Here is a 19,385-nt window from a genome sequence, read left to right as displayed (position 1 = left end):
TCACATTTATCGCAGCAATCAAACAACAAAGTCTACTTATTTGTAAATCTGTTGGAGAGTGGTTCCAACATCACATATAACTTTATAAATGTTATATATATATATATAAATAATTTGTTTTGCCCTTTTACAGTATATACATATACACAGGAGAGGAATAGTGTGCCATCATCCATGACGGCATGGAAAATTTGGAAAATACTCCACATCATGTAACAGTCCTGAATTCAGACTTTACTTGAATAGGTTAGTATTATCAGCCCAACCTATTCAAATAATCAAATTGTAATTTATTTGTACTTATCATGCTGTAAAGTGATCCCTGGTTGGGATCTGATTAATACTGCTGCATTAAGGTTAAGCAGTCTCAAAATACTAAGAATGCTTTTGAGTGGTGTTCGCATCTCGAGTGGTTTCATCAGCAGAGCATGAAACTCAGAAAACAAAACCGTAAAACAAAGGTTAGAATAGATAGCAATGCAACTGTGATTACCTGTAATTAATCTGTTAATCTGTGATAATCTGATTTGCGGGTAGCCTGTCCTGAACAGTTGAAGCACTCCTGCCGAAGACGTGCGGTCCTCTGCTATCAGTGTGCAGTGCTGTCATTCCGCCACTAGATGTCGCCACTGACATTCACTTTCAGCTCAGGACCGAACCCCAGCTCTCTCCTGCTTCCAGGTGCTGCAGTTGAGCCCTTCCGCTCTCCGTACAGGAATGTGTAGACTATATTACGTCACTTGTCCTCCCAGCGGCGAGAAAGCGGAATTTGTTCACTTTTTCAGCAGAGGTTTAAAGGAATTGTGTTTTCTTCCTGTTGTAGTGAGAGCTGGGAGTTTCGGGTGGGTGGAAGTCGAGGAGGGATGAAAGTCTGAAGCGGCACATGACAGCTCATCTGTTTCAGTATGAGAAGTTTGTAGAAGGACCTGAATCACGACGACGCTCTCGGAGAGTAGATGGAGGAGCCAGAGAGTAAGAAGTATTTCTAGTTGTACCTTTGGTGCTGCATTGTTTCCATTTGGGGGTGTTGCATGCTCTTAATTGTGTGTTGATCCACTGCTGCAAGTTTTAAACGTATATTTACGAAGTTTCAACACAGCGGCTGGCACATATATTGTTTTCTCACTCGGAAACCCAGTTTCTACTATTCTTAGACGATTTTTTTTTTTTTTTTTGTCGTTGCTACTCCAGGATCTAGTGAAGCCTGTGTTCTTTCTTTGCAGATAATTGTTACTGCGCGGGCTGTGGAGGAAAAATCCAAGACTCGTTTCACATGAAAGTCCTCCAAGACACCTGGCACAACGCCTGCTTTCAGTAAGTGGTCCCAGGTTGTGATTTTAGGCACGCCTCGGTATTAATGAGCGCAGGGTATTATCAGTCTGGTGCGATGAGTGACGCCTTTGAAGGGGAGCATTGACATGGACACAATGTCTTTTTCTGTCGGTCAACATGTTTTGCTGCTCTCTCTGTTAAACCGCCATTGCGGGCGATCCCAGAAGCTTCTGTCTTGCAAACCCAAAACGTGGACTCACATTTGTCTTTGCGCCTGTTATCGCAAAACGCACCACACGAGTTTGCATTGCTGCTCATGTCCCAGCTGATGCACCACTGCATGAGGGGACCGGGCTCTTGAATAAAAAGCGTTCACCCACATGATGGCCCTGCTCTCCAAGAGGACTTTGGCCCTCAGTGCTGAGGCTTAATGATTTCTGTAGGAGCTCTGCAGTGGCCACAGGTCACTGCACCTCAATGGGATGTGTGCCTTGGGTGCAGTGAACCTACATGCATGCACATACTGATATGACACTCAAAGGGTTTTCCCCTTGGTCAAAAGATTAAATTCACTTTTTCCAGTATGACATAAGAAGGCTTGAATTGTTTACCAACAGAGTCGTGTGACAGGATCACAGCTACCTTTTAAAAAGTGCATGTCAGCTTGTGACTGGACTAACTGACTGGAGTAAGTACTGAGGGGCATCCAACTTATGTCAACATATAGTTTTGTTGGTGTTGCTTTATTTTTGCCTGGCATGCCGCTCAGGAGGTTTCGCAGCATGTTCCAGAAGCTTAAGGAATAATGTTTCTGACATCTCAAATGGGGCCGTTTTTTTGTGAATTCAACCCGCATCTCAAAATTAGTTAATGTTGTAATCTCATCAGTTCGCTTACGGGAGCATATTCAAGTTATTCCACATATGCGTGGTCAGTTTGGAACGCTGCGATCAGGATTCGTGTCGGACACAGGCACCCAAAAATGGATTCAAACAACACCGTAAAGCGATTTTGTTCATTTATTAGTTTGCTTGTCTTTTTAAAGACTCTGCAGGTTGAAGAGTCTAAAATGCACTCCTGCCAGTATTTGTTCACTTTTCTCATAGCAAACTCTTGTAAACGTGTCTCTGTAAGCTTGTCGTCCAAGATGAACCATTTTGGAGTCGGTAGAAATGCTTGGATACGAAAACTAAAAACAACTGAAGCGGCGTGAATGGCCTCAGTCTCTTTAGTTTTCCCATGATCTGGTCTCTTTCCAAACAGCAGATTCCATCTTACTGTGTCATCTCAGAGATTAACTTCCTACTGTATTACAATGCTCGCCGCAGACTCCTCCGAGCTCGGTGCTTTCACGCGTTCTCGCATTTTTTTCCCAATTTAAAAGAATGAATAAATAAATTTTTAAAAGCAGCAAACTTAAGAAGACTTGCAGACATGAGATATTTTGCTTGTGTGTTTGTTTCGAGATATCCTCACTAAAATTGAACTAACATTGACATTCTTTGCAAGACAAAAGTCCTTAAGAAGACAAACGTAAAAATGTCTTTGCTGAAATGATGCCCCCCTGTTGTTCCTCTTCTCTATTGTCCACATGTTGCCTCTCTGCCCCCCACACACCTCCACCTTATGTAACATTCCTATGAGCTGACGTCACTCTTCCAGTTCCAGTAAACCCGGTAGTGTTGTACAGACCCATAGGTAACGGCATCTTGGACTTATGCTGTGCTCTGCATTCCTAGACGGCGATTCAGAGATATGATTCGCCGTCTCAGACGCTGCAGAAGCCTTTGTGTTTCACAAAGAAAGCTGTTTATTCCTTGTTCTTCACTCGGTGTGTGTTGGACTGCAGATCTTATCATAATACTTTGCCACAATACAGGGTGGAGCGTTTGAGTAGTCCTAATCTGTCCTGATTTAATTCTCCTGCAGTATAAAACCTTGTTTTTCCAAGTCTTGTGGAAATTTGTTCGAACATGTATAGAAACAGAATTCCCACACACGCGTTTAGAGAAATGTTTTTTTTTCCCTTTGTGACTCAGTTTGGTATCGCATCTCGGCACTTATTTATCTTACACCTTCAAAAATGTTTATCCATCGTTCAGTCAATTCACAGAAAATGTAAGGGTCATTTAAAAGGCTGTATTTAGCTGGTTTTAGCTTTTCAACTGCATAGCCGGTGCTTCCGTCACATGTAATAATTAACTGAATAAATTAAACTTTGGACTTTGTGGAATTGTTTTAACCGGACACCAGACAATACCCTGAATTCCATCTTGGGTTGTGAGAAATTATCGTGGGCATTTTAACATAACAACTGAAAAGACGATACAGCCGGCTGATCTTAGCCTGGTTTTTAATTAAAGATGGAAAGATTTAACCATCACTCGTCACGTCTGGGATTGAGGGTATATTTGCAGAAGTTTGAGGACGGCAATGAAAAGTGAAACGGACCCTTCGCAGGTCTTTAAGGGCAGCCCCCCCTCTCCTTACGACCGCCACACTTCAACAAAGGACTACACTCCATCAGGAATGTGGATTTTTAGGAAATGAGTAATGTTTGCTGCTTTGTAGTGTTTGTGCAGGCGTGATGATTGCATTGTTCGCTGTGGAACTACCTGGGTTCAGTGTGCCCACCCCCCATTCAGCAGCGTGTATAGAAGGAAGTCAGGTGTTTTCATAAGCATACTCGTATCGCTTCATCTAGATATTATAGGGACATAATGGACAATAATTACAGTGTATCAGGTGTTTTCCTTTTTTCCCCTTTTTTTGTCTAGGAATGCCTTTTTTCTTCAGTGCAAGGCGGAAGTTTTTGTTTTTCCTGACGCAGCTGGACAGATACTGAAAGTCACACACTCGGTATCTGTTGAAATACCTTTTCTTTTTCTCCTTGTTTGTATGCTTTTGTCTCCTGAGGCAGTTTGAGTGCGTTTATGTCACCAGACAAAACGTACACTGATCCTTGATGTGAAAGCATGCAAAATTCGTCGTATATGACAAACAATTTGTTCACTTTGATTCAGGATCCCTTGCATTTTTTCATCTTAAAGGATGTTGTACAATTTAATAGTGAGTGAGAACTTTCACTGTTGAAGAGAACAAGGTTGATGGGGCTGAATATTTCATGTGAAAATGGTTATATCTTGTGGCATTTTAGATGTCAGCTTTTCTGTATTGAGCACACAGAGTAAGCACTCGCATCCGGGATGGAAAAATACCACAGAAGTCTTTGCAAAACACTCGCAGTCGGGTGTCTGTATTAAGGGGCGAGGTCTGGGACGTCAGTTTCAAAGCAGCCCCTGTCTACAATTGAAGAAGTTACAAAGTTTGAATACTGTCCAACTCTGCTCTTCTCAAGTTACATCGGTTGATGTCAATGTTGCATTCAAAATGTAGGAAATTCAGGACTTCAGAGAGCACCTAAACACTTGTGTAAAGAGGCAAAAAACAGGAATGGGGAAAATAACATCAGAAACCTCTAGAGTTTACTCAGATCTTTATGCACTTGTTCAGAGAAGCTGAAAATATGTAAGTGGACGGACATGGTGAAGGAAACCACAGCTTTGTTTGAAAATACTAGTTTTCTTTGTGAAAATAAAGGCTGGAAGATTTCTTGGATTTACTGCGACATTTCGGGGATAATATTCTGTGGACTGACAAAAAGATGAGGGGGAAAAAAAAAAAGATGAAGCTGTTTTGGGGAGAATGTGATGCACTATTTATGATGGAGAAAGCATCTTGATTTGTGGATGCTTTGGTGTCTCGGGGCTTGGCTGCACTTTAATCGCAGAGGGAATAATATTTTCAAAACCGCATCAGAAGATTTTTTTTTATGGGACAGCAGTCTATAACATAAATCTCGACTTGGTGGGATGACTTGCGTTTCCAATAATGTCTCTTTAAACCCCCCCCCCCCCCCCAAATATCTGAGTTAATTGAGGTGGGTTTTGAGTGTTTGAGGTGGAAATGCCTTTTAAAGTTGGGTTCTGGTGGAGCAGACATTCTCACATGACTTAACAAACGGACAATGACCTGCTTCAGCTTCTAAGAGAAGTGGCCAGCACATGCCAGAATAATCACAGCATTCTACCGCGTTCAAATTCCCAAAGACTTCTCTCCATTTCTGTCTTGCATATGGCCGAGGCGACTGGCTTTCTCCTCTGGGTTTTGTTTCCCGGTTAGCAACCGCCATCTGTTTATTACAGGTATGCGCATCGGAGCCTGCACCACCAGGTTCATTCGCTCCACACCGACAGTTTTGTATGAAGGAATGACCCAGTTTTCCTCCTCATTGTTGCGCAGTTTTCATCAGATGTCCTGCGGAGGTTTTACTTACATTTTTCAGCCTTGGCTGCGAGTGAGGACTAAATGCCCTCGGAAAAGACATGAAACTATGTGCTATTGATGCAGTTAGATTGCGTTTGTCTATAATTATGTCTGGGACAAATACCACACCACATTTCTGAATAATTTTGCTCAAACGGTTTGCAAACGTTTGTGTTGTTGTTGCGGCAGTATATGGAAGATAAATCGATGATGGACTGATACCCATGACCAGTTCGTTGAATGGGCCGTACTGTTGTGTAGAATTTAGATAGTTAGATAAGATTTTATTGCCACTTTCCACACAAACCACACGCATCAGCTGTTTGGCCTTTGATGCAGCTGCAACCACAGCTGCACAGCCCATATTGCTCATGCAGGCTTTATCTCAGCAAACTTTCTGCTCCGTTTCCCCTAATCTCATCACAGTGTGATGCGTCAAGCTGGAGTCATTACACAGACCTCATGTTCATCCTTAGCAGTTTGCTTCCTCACATTTGTGGCATAAAGACATCAACGTTGCACGCCCCTTGATGTGGAACTTAATGTTCCCTCTGCCTCAGAGCCAGTGATTTTTTTTTTTCCAGTTTTCTACTTTTTTTTTCCCCCTCTACCGTTGAGACATGAACATGTGGTCTTCTGTCTTGAGGACAGCTCCTTCTAAAGTAATGCCAGAAAGCTCTGAAATATCTGGAATCTGTGCCAAAGTCAATAATCCTGGATAAACTCTACCTGCCGTGCTGAGAACAACGTGATGTGCGAGTTTCAGCTGAAGACCGCTGAAAGCTCGTCCCCAAAACGGTGAAAACGCAGACATTCAAAAGAATGTAAATAGTTGCGTAAGAGAGAAATAATTTTTTTTTTTTTTTTTGGTCTCCCGGTATCATCAAGGTGCGAACGCTTTTCTCAAAATGGCAAATTAATCCAGAGTACTATAACTATAGTGCTGCTAGGTGTGACCAGAAATAAGAAGAGCTGTTAATCAGGAAGGCAGTGCAGCGTCGGTTAAAGTTTATTATTGCAGCCATTCCTGAAGGTGACTTGTACATTGTTTCACACACGAGCCTTGTTTTTTTATTCAGCTGACGTTAGAGTGAAACTAGTCCTGTGAACTATTATTAGTTGAGAGCTGTTAGTTATTTGTTTGGACGGTTGTAAATTAATTGCAGTTCCCTAACCACAGGCGAGGTGTTTCATCCAGGATTTGAATAACCAGTGCTGCTTGTCTAACAAACAGCGCACAGGTGCCTCCCATTTTAGTGGCAGTTTTGCCGTTCCTCATGCTGAACATTTTGTTCCAACGCTGTAGCCATAAACATCTCTTTGCCAAGAATCTCCTCAGGTGACAGGTTGGATCAATCAGTTGTTACAGCAGCGTAACTGGAACTGCGCTGTGAAAAGAGCTCTGTCAGTCCTCTGCATTTATCAGTAACATTAGAGCCTTTTAAAGTGTTATTGATGGAAAATTCCCCTTTTAATTAAAGCCTCTGGCAAGAAATGTGGAGTCACTTTTTTTCAAATTTATTTTGCAGTAAAAACCTGTTATGACACGAAGTGATTTTGAACGAAGCGTTCCTGCTTTGTAACCTATTCCTACAGACAAAAAAATGGAATATGCAGGCGAGTCTGAGGTTTAACGAGAAAGGTGGCAGCCCTTAATGAGCTGTCGCACCTGACTTATTCACAGGAAACTTCTCAAATGAATGGGTTGAAACGGAGTGGAGCGAAAGATGTTGGTTGTTCCCGGTCTGCTGCGTGTAAAATGTGGAGCAAGCACAAGCAGAAAAACAGGGAGGTTTTAAAGGGAAGCGTACAGGTTCGACCAGGGAAGACATTAAAACTCAAAGCAATATGCCTGGAAATGAAAAGTGCACAAGAAAGAGATGTGGGGCAAAAACCATCAGTAACACCTAAACAGAAGACAACAAGGTCACAGCGTGCTGAAGGGAAGCAGCCAGGGACTGTGAGTGATTGGATGAAAGTGAGATTCAGTGACAAAGCACCCGTCTGAATTGGGCAAAGAGACGATGCCGGAAGCTTTGTTTGGTGCAGGTCCAATGAAGCCTTTAAAGATGACTCCCTGAACAAAACAAGCACATTTCCACAGTCATTGAAGCTAAAATCCAGAGGCTGTCGGGAGGAGACGTTGGTGGAAAAGGAGGATACTCCGTAACTTAGGCTCCTCACTGAATCCAGAGGTGGTCTGATGACCTCTCGACCGTGAGGTTAACGGGTTGGATTGCGAATGTTTACATTGACTGAGATAAGAAGACCAACAGTGATAAGTTTAAGTAGTTGCAAGCAATAAATGCACAATAAACAAGTAGACAATGTGTGGACTTTCCCCATCCAGAGATTTGTTTTTAGCAGGGGTCAGAGTTGTCGTCAAAGTGGCGTTCCTGCTGCTAAAAAAATACAAAGATTGATAAACCATTTGGCAGCTTCAGAGGTGAGATGCTGATTTCAGCAAACAAATGAATCCACCAACTCCAAAAGCTTTACGGATTCTCCTTCAAAAGGGAAAAACTCTTTTTCTCCCGTAGTCCAACAAGTGAGACTCTGCACATCTCATGAAGAAAGTGTTCACGGTGCCCTGCACCTTTTGTATAGGATGGAGAGGAATAGGGATTGTGATGATTTACATTCTAACCGAACTTGAAATGTCTCTCAGATTCCTGTTTCCTGGTTGTCTGTGGTGCCTCTCGGCTCGTACGTGCTGCTCTCTTATAGCGTTTGAATGTGTTCCAACTGGTCGTTCAAGACATCCTCTGGGGTTCTCATAAATGAATTAAACCCAAAATTTGACATTTTGTGAGTAAGAACATAATCTTCAAAGCCAAGTGAAATGTTAACCATTGACAGATTATTATTATTATTTTTTTTTTTTTCAATTTAATTGTGATAACTTGGATCCAAATGCAATTAACTTTATTTTAAAGGCAAATTTGAGCAATTCGAAGAAGCTCATATACATGCAGCTCTGGATATTTAGTTTTAGTGATAAATCAAACTTTACACTGATAACATTAATTTATTATGGATCCTGTTGTCCAGCACAAGGCAAAGTGGAGAGTAGCGCATCAGTGCTGTGAAGATTCCCTTTCTTCTTCTTCTTCTTCTTCTTCCTCCACTTTGTTTTATGCTGCTGTGTGACTGTGGCTGTTTCTGTCTCCTCAGGTGCTCTGTGTGCTCTGACCACCTCACTAACTGGTACTATGAGAAGGACGGCAAACTGTACTGTCGGAAACACTACTGGGAGAAGTTTGGCGAGCTCTGCCATGGTTGCTCTCTGCTCATGACTGGACCTGCAATGGTAGGCGTCGCCTTTTCACGTTTTCACGTCCAAACCAGAGTTTACATGAAGTAAAATTCTCCGAATCGACACATAATCGGTCTGAACTTAAATTGTTTTTACATGTTCAGAACTGTGAAACCACGTGAAAAGATTCTGATAGTATTTTTGTGACCTTTGGTGAGGAAACAGATTTGGAATGCAGTGAAGGAGATCCACCGAGCTGCATTATGGGAAGTGTACGATCCAGCGTTAACCCACACGAGCGAACTAAAAGTGTAACTCTCACTAAATTTGCTCTCTCCTCTCTTGCTTGTTTGACACGCTAACCTGGTCTGGGTTTGTATTTATTCACACACACCGTTCACTAAAATGGGATAACGACAGAAAATACTAGATTTGTCTGTGCAAGTTTCTTCTATTTAAGGCATATTTTGACTGGACAGCAACAGAGCTGCCAGCCCCTTCAAACATAGATGTGTCCTACTGAGTGGTAACATTACTTTATTGGTCAGCCAGCGTGAGGCTGGAGTTTTCCCTTTTGGCTGTTGCTCTTACAAAATATGACTCCTGTCTTTCGGAGCCTGCGTATAGCGTTAGCGGCCCTGCTTGCTCAGCAAGAGTGACGCAGAGGGAATAAAACCCTGAAAAGTGTGGTTCCACTGCACTGCATCAACTATGACAATTTATGCCCACGTGGACAGCATGTGTTCTGTATAAAATGTCTAAAATGGGACCGATCTGTTGATGCCTCGAGCAAGGGGAGAGAAATGCTGCCTCGATCACCATTGTTGTAGGTAACGTGTTTACAGCCTCGAGCTCAAAGGCAGAGTTCATTTGATTATTCAAACGAACAAGTTAACAAAATTCCATTTAAAATGTTCGGAGCTTCCTCTGAAAAGTCCTTTTAATATTCAGCCATTCTATACCTGAAGGGCGGTGATGGCAAATGGAAGTAGTATGTGAGCAAGGAATTAGTAAGAAAGTCTTTTAAAAGTGGAGACGTTCATTCTTGAACGGTGCTTGTTACTTTAATGAATAAATATGCTGTTTTTCGTTGTATGTGGTGCGTAGAGTTTGTGACGCTCTTATGTAATCTCAGTTGGTCAGATTTATCTTGTAAAAGCACCTGAAAGATTTTTCTACTCCGGCCAGGGTTTAACTTGGTGTTGTTGGTTCGTAGAAGCCTTGCAGACCGTTGGCTTAGTCTTCTGGACTTGTTTTTTCTGTTTTCTGCGCTTTAAGGAGAGTTTAATCCAACTAAACGCAACGCTGGGTCAGAACTGTATGACCACTATTGTTACATGTTATTGCAGCGATTGCCAAGATTTCAGTGTCTGTCTTGTGATGATCATATAATGATAATTACCCTCCCCCAACTTAGATAATAGCAACAGGCCCACATAGCACTTTCTGTGCTTGGGTTTTTTTTCTGACTGCCACACATTAATGGTAACATGGATTCAAAAGCAGGGGGCTGTGTTTTGTGGCAGTTCTCAGATAAGTGATACTTGGGCTGCTGCTGAACTTGGCAGAAAGGGCTCGAGACTTCACTTGTGAATTAGTTCCCCACCCCCCTTGAGGCCCCACTCTGTTCCCTCGCTGTTGTACAGAAGTTCTCCACGGTTCACTTCCCTCACATACGGGATCCAGTGGGAAGAAGCTAAAACATGTGGTGGTTTTGGAGCGAGCAAACTCCTCTGTGGTGAGGAGGCTCTGTTAATATTACATACACTCATGATCATGATCCACACTGATTTATACGTTCCAAGATTGAGAATCTGTTATTGGAGGAAATGGCACATTCTTTGCTCTGCGGATGAAAAGTTAACAAATGTGTGATAGTTGTGTTTTTTTAATTAAAAGTCGAGAAACTGGCGTATGTCAGCCTGTATTGATTTAAAGCTAAAACATGAAATTTAGGTGACAGCAGCGCTTGCTGGTCACAGACAGGGTCACTTGTCTAACGTGGAGCCAGACTGAAGTTGTTTTTTTCTCTTTTTTTTTTTTTGCCACCAAGCAACACGCATAATGGACTCTTCTATTTGGTTCTGGCGCTCCGCTTCATCAGCCTGTGAAGCCGAGTGTTTTTGGCAGGGCCGAACTGGCACTGCAGCCTCTCACCCAGAAAGAAAATCATTGTGGTCCAACAGCAGAGGAGGGTCACGCAGAGCTGCTGCTGCTTGTTAGGCATTCAAGTCCAGAACACTATTGTTTTTGTTCTGGTTAAATTATTTGTTAGTTTATTGAATCATTTTTTTTTTTTTTGTAATTCTGCTTTGATGCTGCATTATTTAAATTTTTTTATGACCCAAAATGAGTGCTTTTTGTGCTTCACTTTGATATTTTACCAGGGTTTTGCTGCTCTCTCTTTCCATTTAAACTTTATCGAGGTCATAACTGAGTTCGTGGCGGTGGTTATGTTTTCTTTTTGCTTGAAGGCAGGGAGTTACGCACAGACTTTTGAGGTGTCACAGTCATTTTGCTGACATCACCTTCCAGCAGCAGGGAACCCTTTCCCAGCACTTACTGACTCAGAGCCGGGGGGGGGTGGTGGTGGAACCACACAACCACACAACTCTTAATTTGCTTAAATTGCGGATAACTAAACGGTGAGTATTCAGACCAAAAAAAGTCCTTGATCTTTGCATGTGCTCCTCTTTTACATTACAGCACATAAAGGAAAAAAGAAAAGCAGCTTCGGGGACAAAGTCCACAAAAATGACTAATAAATTCTTTACCAAAAGGATTTTGCCTTCTAATTTTCAAAAAGGTTTGATGTTCGTGCATACAAATCACAAAGAGCTGTAGCTTTAATGATAATACTTTAGCAACACACATGAAATTTGATTGGAATAACCTGCTCGCTCGTGGGAAAGCTGCATTATCTCATCTCGCATGAGAGAGATGAAAGAAGACGGTTGCAGGGGGAGTGTGACAGATTCCAGAAAGGGAAATTGGTCATTCATGTGTATGTCGTGTCAGTGAGACAGACTTGAAAACAAGAACAGCAGAGTTGCACGTTCTCAGACCTGCGAAGGTGATGTCATAGCAGATTCCAGACAGGCTGAGAGCGAAGCAGGTGTTACGCCTGTGTCACCGCTCAGTGGGCGGAGGGCAGAGAGCAACGCGCTGCACAACGCGCTTATTTATCACAAGCGGAGCACTGCACAGCCGAACAGCACCTGCTCCTCTCTGGATATCTTTTTTTTTTTTTTAAACTTGTGATAATCACAGAGGATAAGCTGGATTTATTTTTTTATTTTTTTTGTTGCTTTGTTTTGCTTGCTTCCAGGTGGCCGGAGAGTACAAGTACCACCCTGAGTGTTTTGTGTGCCTGAGCTGCAAGGTGGTGATCGAGGACGGAGACACCTACGCCTTGGTCGAGAGGTTGAAACTGTACTGGTAAGTCACCTGTGCACGTTTTTATTTTTACAGCTCTTTGCAAGGAACACTTTAGAGGAGCCGCATTATCTTTAGGAAGGTTTTTACCATGAAGTCTTACATGTGAACATAATATTTCCTTTTTTTTTTTTTTTTTTTTTAAGACGTGGGCCTGTTCCTTTCTTTCTTTAGAGGTTCTTACATTTATGTGTAATGTTCCTTTATCAATGATTGATAATGACAGTTAGTTAGTAAGACGCCTTTTTCTGTCCTTTGAACAGTATACCGTGAGCACAGATGCCTTAAACGTAATTTTTCATGTGGTTGTGTGCAGTGGAAAGTGCTACAAGCAGGTTGTCCTCACGCCCATGTTGGAAAAACGCTCGCACGACTCAATCCTAGACTCTCTGCCCCACACGGTGACCCTCATCTCGATGCCGTCTGCGGCCAACGGCAAGAGGGGCTTCTCTGTGTCGGTGCTGAGGGACGTCAATGGCTTGGCGAGCGTTCAAGTCAAAGAGTAAGTGGAGCCTGTTGGAGGCTGATCTGTGCACCCGTCACGCTGCTGTGTGGGAAAGGCACGAGTAGCTTTACGTACGGCTGATTATAGGTTTGCTAAATGGCAGGTTTGTGTGTGTGTGTAAGTGTGCCACTGCAAGAAAGAAGTAGCTGTCGATAGCTTGATATTGTTGAGGGGAAAAGTGTCTCGGTCTCGGTTCACTGACTCGTAGTCAGACAAGGATCTACAAACCTTGCCATTCTGTTTTTTATAATTTCCTTCCTAGAGTCAGTCCTCACGTATTCTTTTTGGTCCTGTTTTGCTCCAGTGTCAGAGGAATGCTCATTAGTCCAGAAGTGCGAAATGCTATCCATGTCGGAGACAGGATCCTGGAGATCAACGGCCTTCCTGTTGGGACATTGATGGAGGAGGAGGTGAGCTTATGCCTTGTTGTCTCTGATACTCGCCCACTGAGTCGTGATCTGAAATTCTTCAAGTAAAGAATTTTCTCATTACCCCCCCCCCCCCCCCCCCCCAAAAGTGCACTTTGCATACCTGCATTGTTATTGTACAGCAGTTTCACTCATTTTTTACATTTCTCACATCACCTCATCATTTATGCATTCTTGAGTTGGGAGAGGAAGGTATGTGAATGACTTAAAGGCTCATTCTCACAACCTCACCCTTACACCAGTGCATGCATTTCATAGCAGTCTTCTCTAATGACTGTTTCAAAGAATGCGTTTTGTTGCATTGTTCTCACACCATGTTTTTGCTTTTTTTAGACGCCTTATAGGATTGAATAGGATTTGCACCTTTTATGAAGTCACATCCTGATACATAATCAAACATTTATTTGTTCAATACAAAATTGGTGTCCTACTCGGGGACAATGATAGCTACTCGTACCACAAAAAAATAAATTCTTGCATCTCCTTACTCGTTTAGGTGGACGAACTTATTCACCGTACCAGTCACACGCTGCAGCTGCTTATAGAGTATGACCCAGTCAGGCAGCATTTAGACCGGCTGAGACTGGGATCACCCAGAAACCAACTTGGAGTTCCAGCCACGTCCCGAATGCGACTGTCCTCCCCATCAGACGCTGTCCTGGAGAGAACAGATGTGGTTGAAGACGGCACCCTGAAAAGGAGGACTTTAAGGTATGTTGGAGCAGCCAAAACAAGCATACAGCTTCCATATTGGTGGCTGGTATCGGATCATTTTTGATTGGTTGTTTTTGTTTTTTTTTTCCTTCTTTGTCTACATTAGGCGCAGTAACAGCATATGTAAGTCTCCTGGGCCAAATTCTCCAAAGGAGTCTCCTTTTATTACAAAAGACATCGGACGCTCTGAATCCTTGAGGTCCTCCAGTAGTTGCTCTCATCGCATTTTTCGGCCATGTGACCTCATACATGGAGAGATCTTAGGAAAAGGATTTTTCGGACAGGCCATCAAGGTCAGTTGCTTGCTTTGTGCCAGGCTTTTTAGCCGCCCTTCGGAATTTTTTATTTTTTTTTTTTTTGTGGGCTCCAAGTAATTTTTTCATTTGCAACAGGTGACTCATAAAGCCACAGGAGAGGTGATGGTGATGAAAGAGCTGATCCGTTGTGATGAGGAGACACAGAAAACTTTCCTAAAGGAGGTTGGTAATCAGCAGCAGGAGGTCTGTGATTTCTCACAGACAGAACTGTCTCTGTATTAATATCACAACTGAAAGCTCGCTGCATTTCCTAACAATTATGTCTTTGTACATTGTTATTTTGAGGCGGTCCCCCTTTTTTTTTTACTTCGTTTGACTTGCATTTAATCTTTTTTCTCGTGGATTAAGCCTCACTTTGCGAGGAACTGATTAGGGATAACTTGCTTATCATAATTAGGAACTTCTTGTTTTCTGTCACACGTCCAAACTTCAGGTCAAAGTAATGCGAAGCCTCGAACATCCCCACGTTTTGAAGTTCATCGGTGTGCTGTACAAGGACAAGAGGCTCAATCTGATTACCGAGTTTATTGAGGGAGGCACCCTTAAGGATTTTATCAGAGACATGGTGAGTTAAAGTTTTTGTTTCACTGTTTCACAAAACAGGGGGCCACACACACACACACACACACACACAGAAGGAGCTCATGTAGGAGAGGGTGACCTGAGCTAAACTCCACACTGGACTCTCAGCTCTATTATTGTGTGGCTGACACGTAGAATGAGAAAAGCTGTAAAGAGTGTTGAAAGAATTGTTCAAACAGGGTTATTTGTTTACCATTATTGTTACATTTGCACATGTTATCTGAGGAGTTTTTTTTTTCTGTACTTTGTGCTAACAGGACCCGTTTCCATGGGAGCAAAGAGTGAGCTTCGCAAAGAGTATTGCTTCTGGCATGGTGAGTCAGTCTTTTGTTATTGCTATAAATTGAATTTTTGGCTGTTATTCTTCGCTAACTCTGTATATATGTGTAAATATGCACTTTATTTGCACAGTGAAGCCAACTCAAAGGCTCCTGAGATTAATTTGGCTAACAGGGGACTCCTTCTTTGATATATTTAAGTTATTTGAATCCGACAATGTTGGCTCAAGATCAAGCTACTTCATGGTTAGCTATCACAACAAAAACAGTTGAGAAACATCCCCATAGGACACCATCATGAGTTTACAGGCACAGTGTAACATTTAAAGCTGTCCAGTAGTGACAGTGACGGTAGGATATGACTATAGACAAATGACTTGGTTACATGAGTGTCATCTTTTTTTTTTTCATAGGCCTACCTTCACTCAATGAGCATCATCCACAGAGACCTCAATTCTCACAACTGCCTGGTTAAACTGGTAGGTGACCAACCATTACACATCACACAATGAGGCTTGTTGTAGAATATTTTAAAAGATAAAGGTGAAATCCTATAAGAAAAAGGTGCATTTGTTGGTCCTGAGGTGTAATACAGAACTTAACAGCTTCACAACCAAAAAAATCACAATTACATTTGATAAAGTACAATAACGCAGCAACAAAAATCAGAACCACAGCATTGTAATTAGAATGATTTTATCTTATCATCTACACGTGAAATACCAAGTGTCTTCTTTCAACAGGACAACACAGTAGTTGTTGCTGACTTCGGACTGTCCCGACTCGTAGTGGAAGAGAAAGTAAGGCCTCCGCCTGAAAAAGCCTCCACTAAGAAGAGGGTGTTCAGACGTATTGATCGAAAGAAGCGGTACACTGTTGTGGGAAACCCTTACTGGATGGCTCCTGAAATGCTTAATGGTGAGCCATTGGCACAGAAAAGACAACTGAATTGCAAACTTGAAGCGCAGCAGATAAGACCTCGTGTGTGTGGCTCAGAGAATGCATTCAGTTATCTTTTATGTTATTTCAGGAAAGCGCTACGACGAGAAGGTGGACATTTTCTCCTTTGGAATTGTGCTTTGTGAGGTGAGGAGCAGTTTTTTACGTTGATTTCAACACTAAATCCTGGATTTAAAGGGTTTGTTTGATTAAACGATTTCTATCGATTCATTTCTGTGATTCAGATCATTGGAAAAGTCTATGCAGACCCCGAGTGCCTCCCCAGGACTCTGGACTTTGGTCTAAATGTTGGCAAGTTTGTGGAAAAGTTCCTCCCTGAAGACTGTCCGCCAGCTTTCTTTCCACTGGCTGTGGCCTGCTGTGACATCACACCAGAAAACCGGTGAGCACCTGCTGTTATTGTAATGGTTAACAGCTTGCGTTTAATTTGCTTGGACAAGTTTTATTTTCACAAAGTTGTTGACTGGCAAATGATGGGTAAAAGCTGCGTGTTAAAGATTTAAAGCGGTCCACAGCGATGGTGTTGATTAGGCACTCGAACGATAACATCCCCAGTCTCCAGCTTGGTGACTGAACTCTAGATCACGGTGTCTCTGACATGTAAAAGCAGAATAACGATGAGAATCAATAGCAAAATTTAAGAATACACAGCCAAAAAACACAAACGTGACATTTCTGAGACAATAACCTGTCTAAAAATACAACAAAATTCAAAGTTTGTTTGGGAAATGCTCCTCCTTCTGTGTTTTTTGTTTCTTTTGTTTCTGATTTGCGGTCTCCTGTGTGTGTTTTTTTTTTTTTTTTGCTCGTTTGTCATTGGTAAAAATGTGATATTTCCTGCATGCTCTAAAATGCGTGTCGTGTTATGTCGTTGTGCTCTTTGTCCGGTGTTATTTTGTTTTGCTCCACGAGGCCACCATACCAGAGTCTATAAGAGCAGGCGCTGGACAAAAAGAAAAAACCTTTTCAGATGCCATCTGGACGAGTTTGCATAGAGACACGCCTCTGCAGCCAGATTGCTTCCTCATGTTTTCTCTCCACCTCGTCAGACTGGTTTCAAGCTTAAAGCCCTCTGTGTGCCCTCATTGATCTTTCTTTCTCCTCCTCCCTCAGTCCATGTTCCCAGAAGCTTGAGGACTGGTTTGAAGCTCTCTCCTACAACCAGGAGCTTGGAATCCCCCTCCCAGCAGAACTAGATGAACTGCATCAGAGTTTTAATCGGCTCTACTGGTCTAAAGATCCAAGCCAGGTCACCGATCAGCCGGTAACCCCAACAGCTGCCTCCCCAGACTGCTCCAACGTGACAGAAAATGGCACCTAGGACTTGTGCCCGTTTGGCCCGTAATTTACCTTTTTGTGACGCCTCGTAACTGCTGCACTAATATATGTATAATGAAAAAAAAAAGAGGATAGTTATGTCGAACTGGAGCCATATCAGAACTGGATGACCTGAGAAAGCTGGAGCAAGTGGCCTGCGTGGGGCCACAACCCTGTGAGTGCCAGTCTGAGCATAAAGACACATTTCAAGATGTTAAGTGTTAGTTATTAATTCCTTTTTTTATTTTCACTGTGCCAAGCTACCACTTAACACACACACACACACACACACATTTTTTTTTTTTTATGTTTACAGTGTACAGAAAAAAGCAACCTAAAGTGGTTCTTTCCCAGTGGACAAGCATCTTCAAAAGGTTATAAGGTTTATAAGACTTTGAACCCTCACGTGACGGTTTTTTTGTTTTTTTTTCACCGCTGGCTCTGAATATGTTGTTCTCTGTGTTTGGAATGCACACGTGAGTCCTTGCCCAAAAGAGGAATTGCTTCACCTCAGCAGTAAAGAAAAAAACAAAGACAAAGATCCCTGACAGTCGAGGCTCAATGTCGGTGTGGATTCTCGGCACGGCTGAATATGTTGACTCAGAATTTGAAATATCTCATAGATAGAAATAGACGCAAATGAGTCCGTTACCAATCGTGATATTTTGTTAAACAACACACAGTTTAATGGAAATGCAAACAAAATGCACCCGATACACAGTTAATGGTATTTATATTTGGTCGCAAAAACTTTGGCAACAAGGATTTCCTCGTATTGTAGCAATCTGTAACAGTCTTGCACCTATCTGCTGACAGATTCTGCCTTTCAGTAGTGGCAGATATCAGCCCTCTCTGTGGGATTTGGTTCAAGACTCAGTGCGGACCATTTTAAACACATTCCTTTTCCTTTTTAACCATTGTGTTTGTGCCATTGAATTTTTGCTTCAGATTGTCGTTCTGAAAGTCCTCTGCCTCCATGTTTTTTGCCACAGTGATATGGTTTACGCTTAAAAGCCTTGGCAATCTTATGATTCCATTGTTTATTAGAGGGATTCTGTGCTTTATAATCAGAAAAAGCAAAGCAGCCCACAGCATATTAGAACCTCCACCATGTTTCACTGAAGGCAGACTGTGTTCCTCAGTAGGCTGAGAGTTTTGCAAACAGAAGTCTTGCTGGCTGTCTTTTCTTGGTGCGGTGGTGTTTTCTCTGGCCTGTTCCCAGAAAGCAATTTGTGATACAGACAGAAACTGAAGGCTTTTCCCCCTCAAAACATTTAGATTTCACAGATTATGTTTCTTTGTATGCATTTCTGCAGATATTCTAAAGTGTGCTTAAAATTCAGGAGTTCTGCACTGTGGGTGAGGGCAGAACACAGTAGTGGAACGAAAACATACTCTGACCCAGATCAGTTGATTTTGGTGGAAAGTGCCACTGATCGATTTTATTTTTCTAATATTAATGATTTTGATGAATTTCTTAGAATGCATAATGACACTTGAGATTAATTTTCTTTTCAGATCTAACGAAAACACGACTAAAGCTCTTTTGGAACGTTGGACTGTTGTGAATTGTCAGACATCAGCCACGCTCGAGCTGACCAGAAACACTTTGTTAGTACAGGATGACTTCTTTCCTTTTTAAGCAATGTGTATATAGATATGTACATACGATACCTCTAATTTGATTTAATTTTCTAATGGGAATTTGTAGATTTTTAGACATTTCGACCACAATTTTGCTACCATTCAAGGTACTGATGACCAATTGTAACCACTTTTATTTATATCACTGTAGTGTTTCATAAATAAACCTCTTGAAAGTTGCTTTTCTTTTTCATTATTATTAATGGCAATGAAACCGTGTCATGATTCAGTTTACCTTTTACAATTCAAGATCAAAGTTGAGACATGTTGCTTTAAAACATAAGTTCCAGGGTAACGCCGCTGCCTGTGATTTGAGGAGTAATAGTTTTCCTCGTTTTTTTTTTCTCCTCG

At 42.1% G+C, this 19,385-nt stretch overlaps 1 protein-coding gene across 1 annotated transcript; it reads left to right on the top strand.

Moving 5' to 3' along the window:
• Positions 1-763: 763 nt before the first annotated feature.
• On the top strand, positions 764-19,213 carry limk2 (LIM domain kinase 2). The gene is made up of 16 exons (XM_072387964.1): positions 764-972; positions 1,224-1,314; positions 8,773-8,908; positions 12,183-12,292; positions 12,606-12,791; positions 13,099-13,204; positions 13,719-13,933; positions 14,043-14,229; positions 14,329-14,415; positions 14,687-14,818; positions 15,093-15,149; positions 15,527-15,592; positions 15,857-16,031; positions 16,144-16,199; positions 16,298-16,455; positions 17,187-19,213. The coding sequence occupies exons 1-16, from the start codon at positions 957-959 to the stop codon at positions 17,392-17,394; spliced, it is 1,986 nt and encodes a 661-aa protein (XP_072244065.1). The 5' UTR covers positions 764-956; the 3' UTR covers positions 17,395-19,213.
• Positions 19,214-19,385: the final 172 nt, after the last annotated feature.

Source organism: Leuresthes tenuis, unplaced genomic scaffold, assembly GCF_036924035.1.
Source record: "Leuresthes tenuis unplaced genomic scaffold, fLeuTen1.0.hap1 SCAF_6, whole genome shotgun sequence".
Taxonomy (NCBI): domain Eukaryota; kingdom Metazoa; phylum Chordata; class Actinopteri; order Atheriniformes; family Atherinopsidae; genus Leuresthes; species Leuresthes tenuis.
This window is presented reverse-complemented; position numbering and strand designations above follow the sequence as displayed.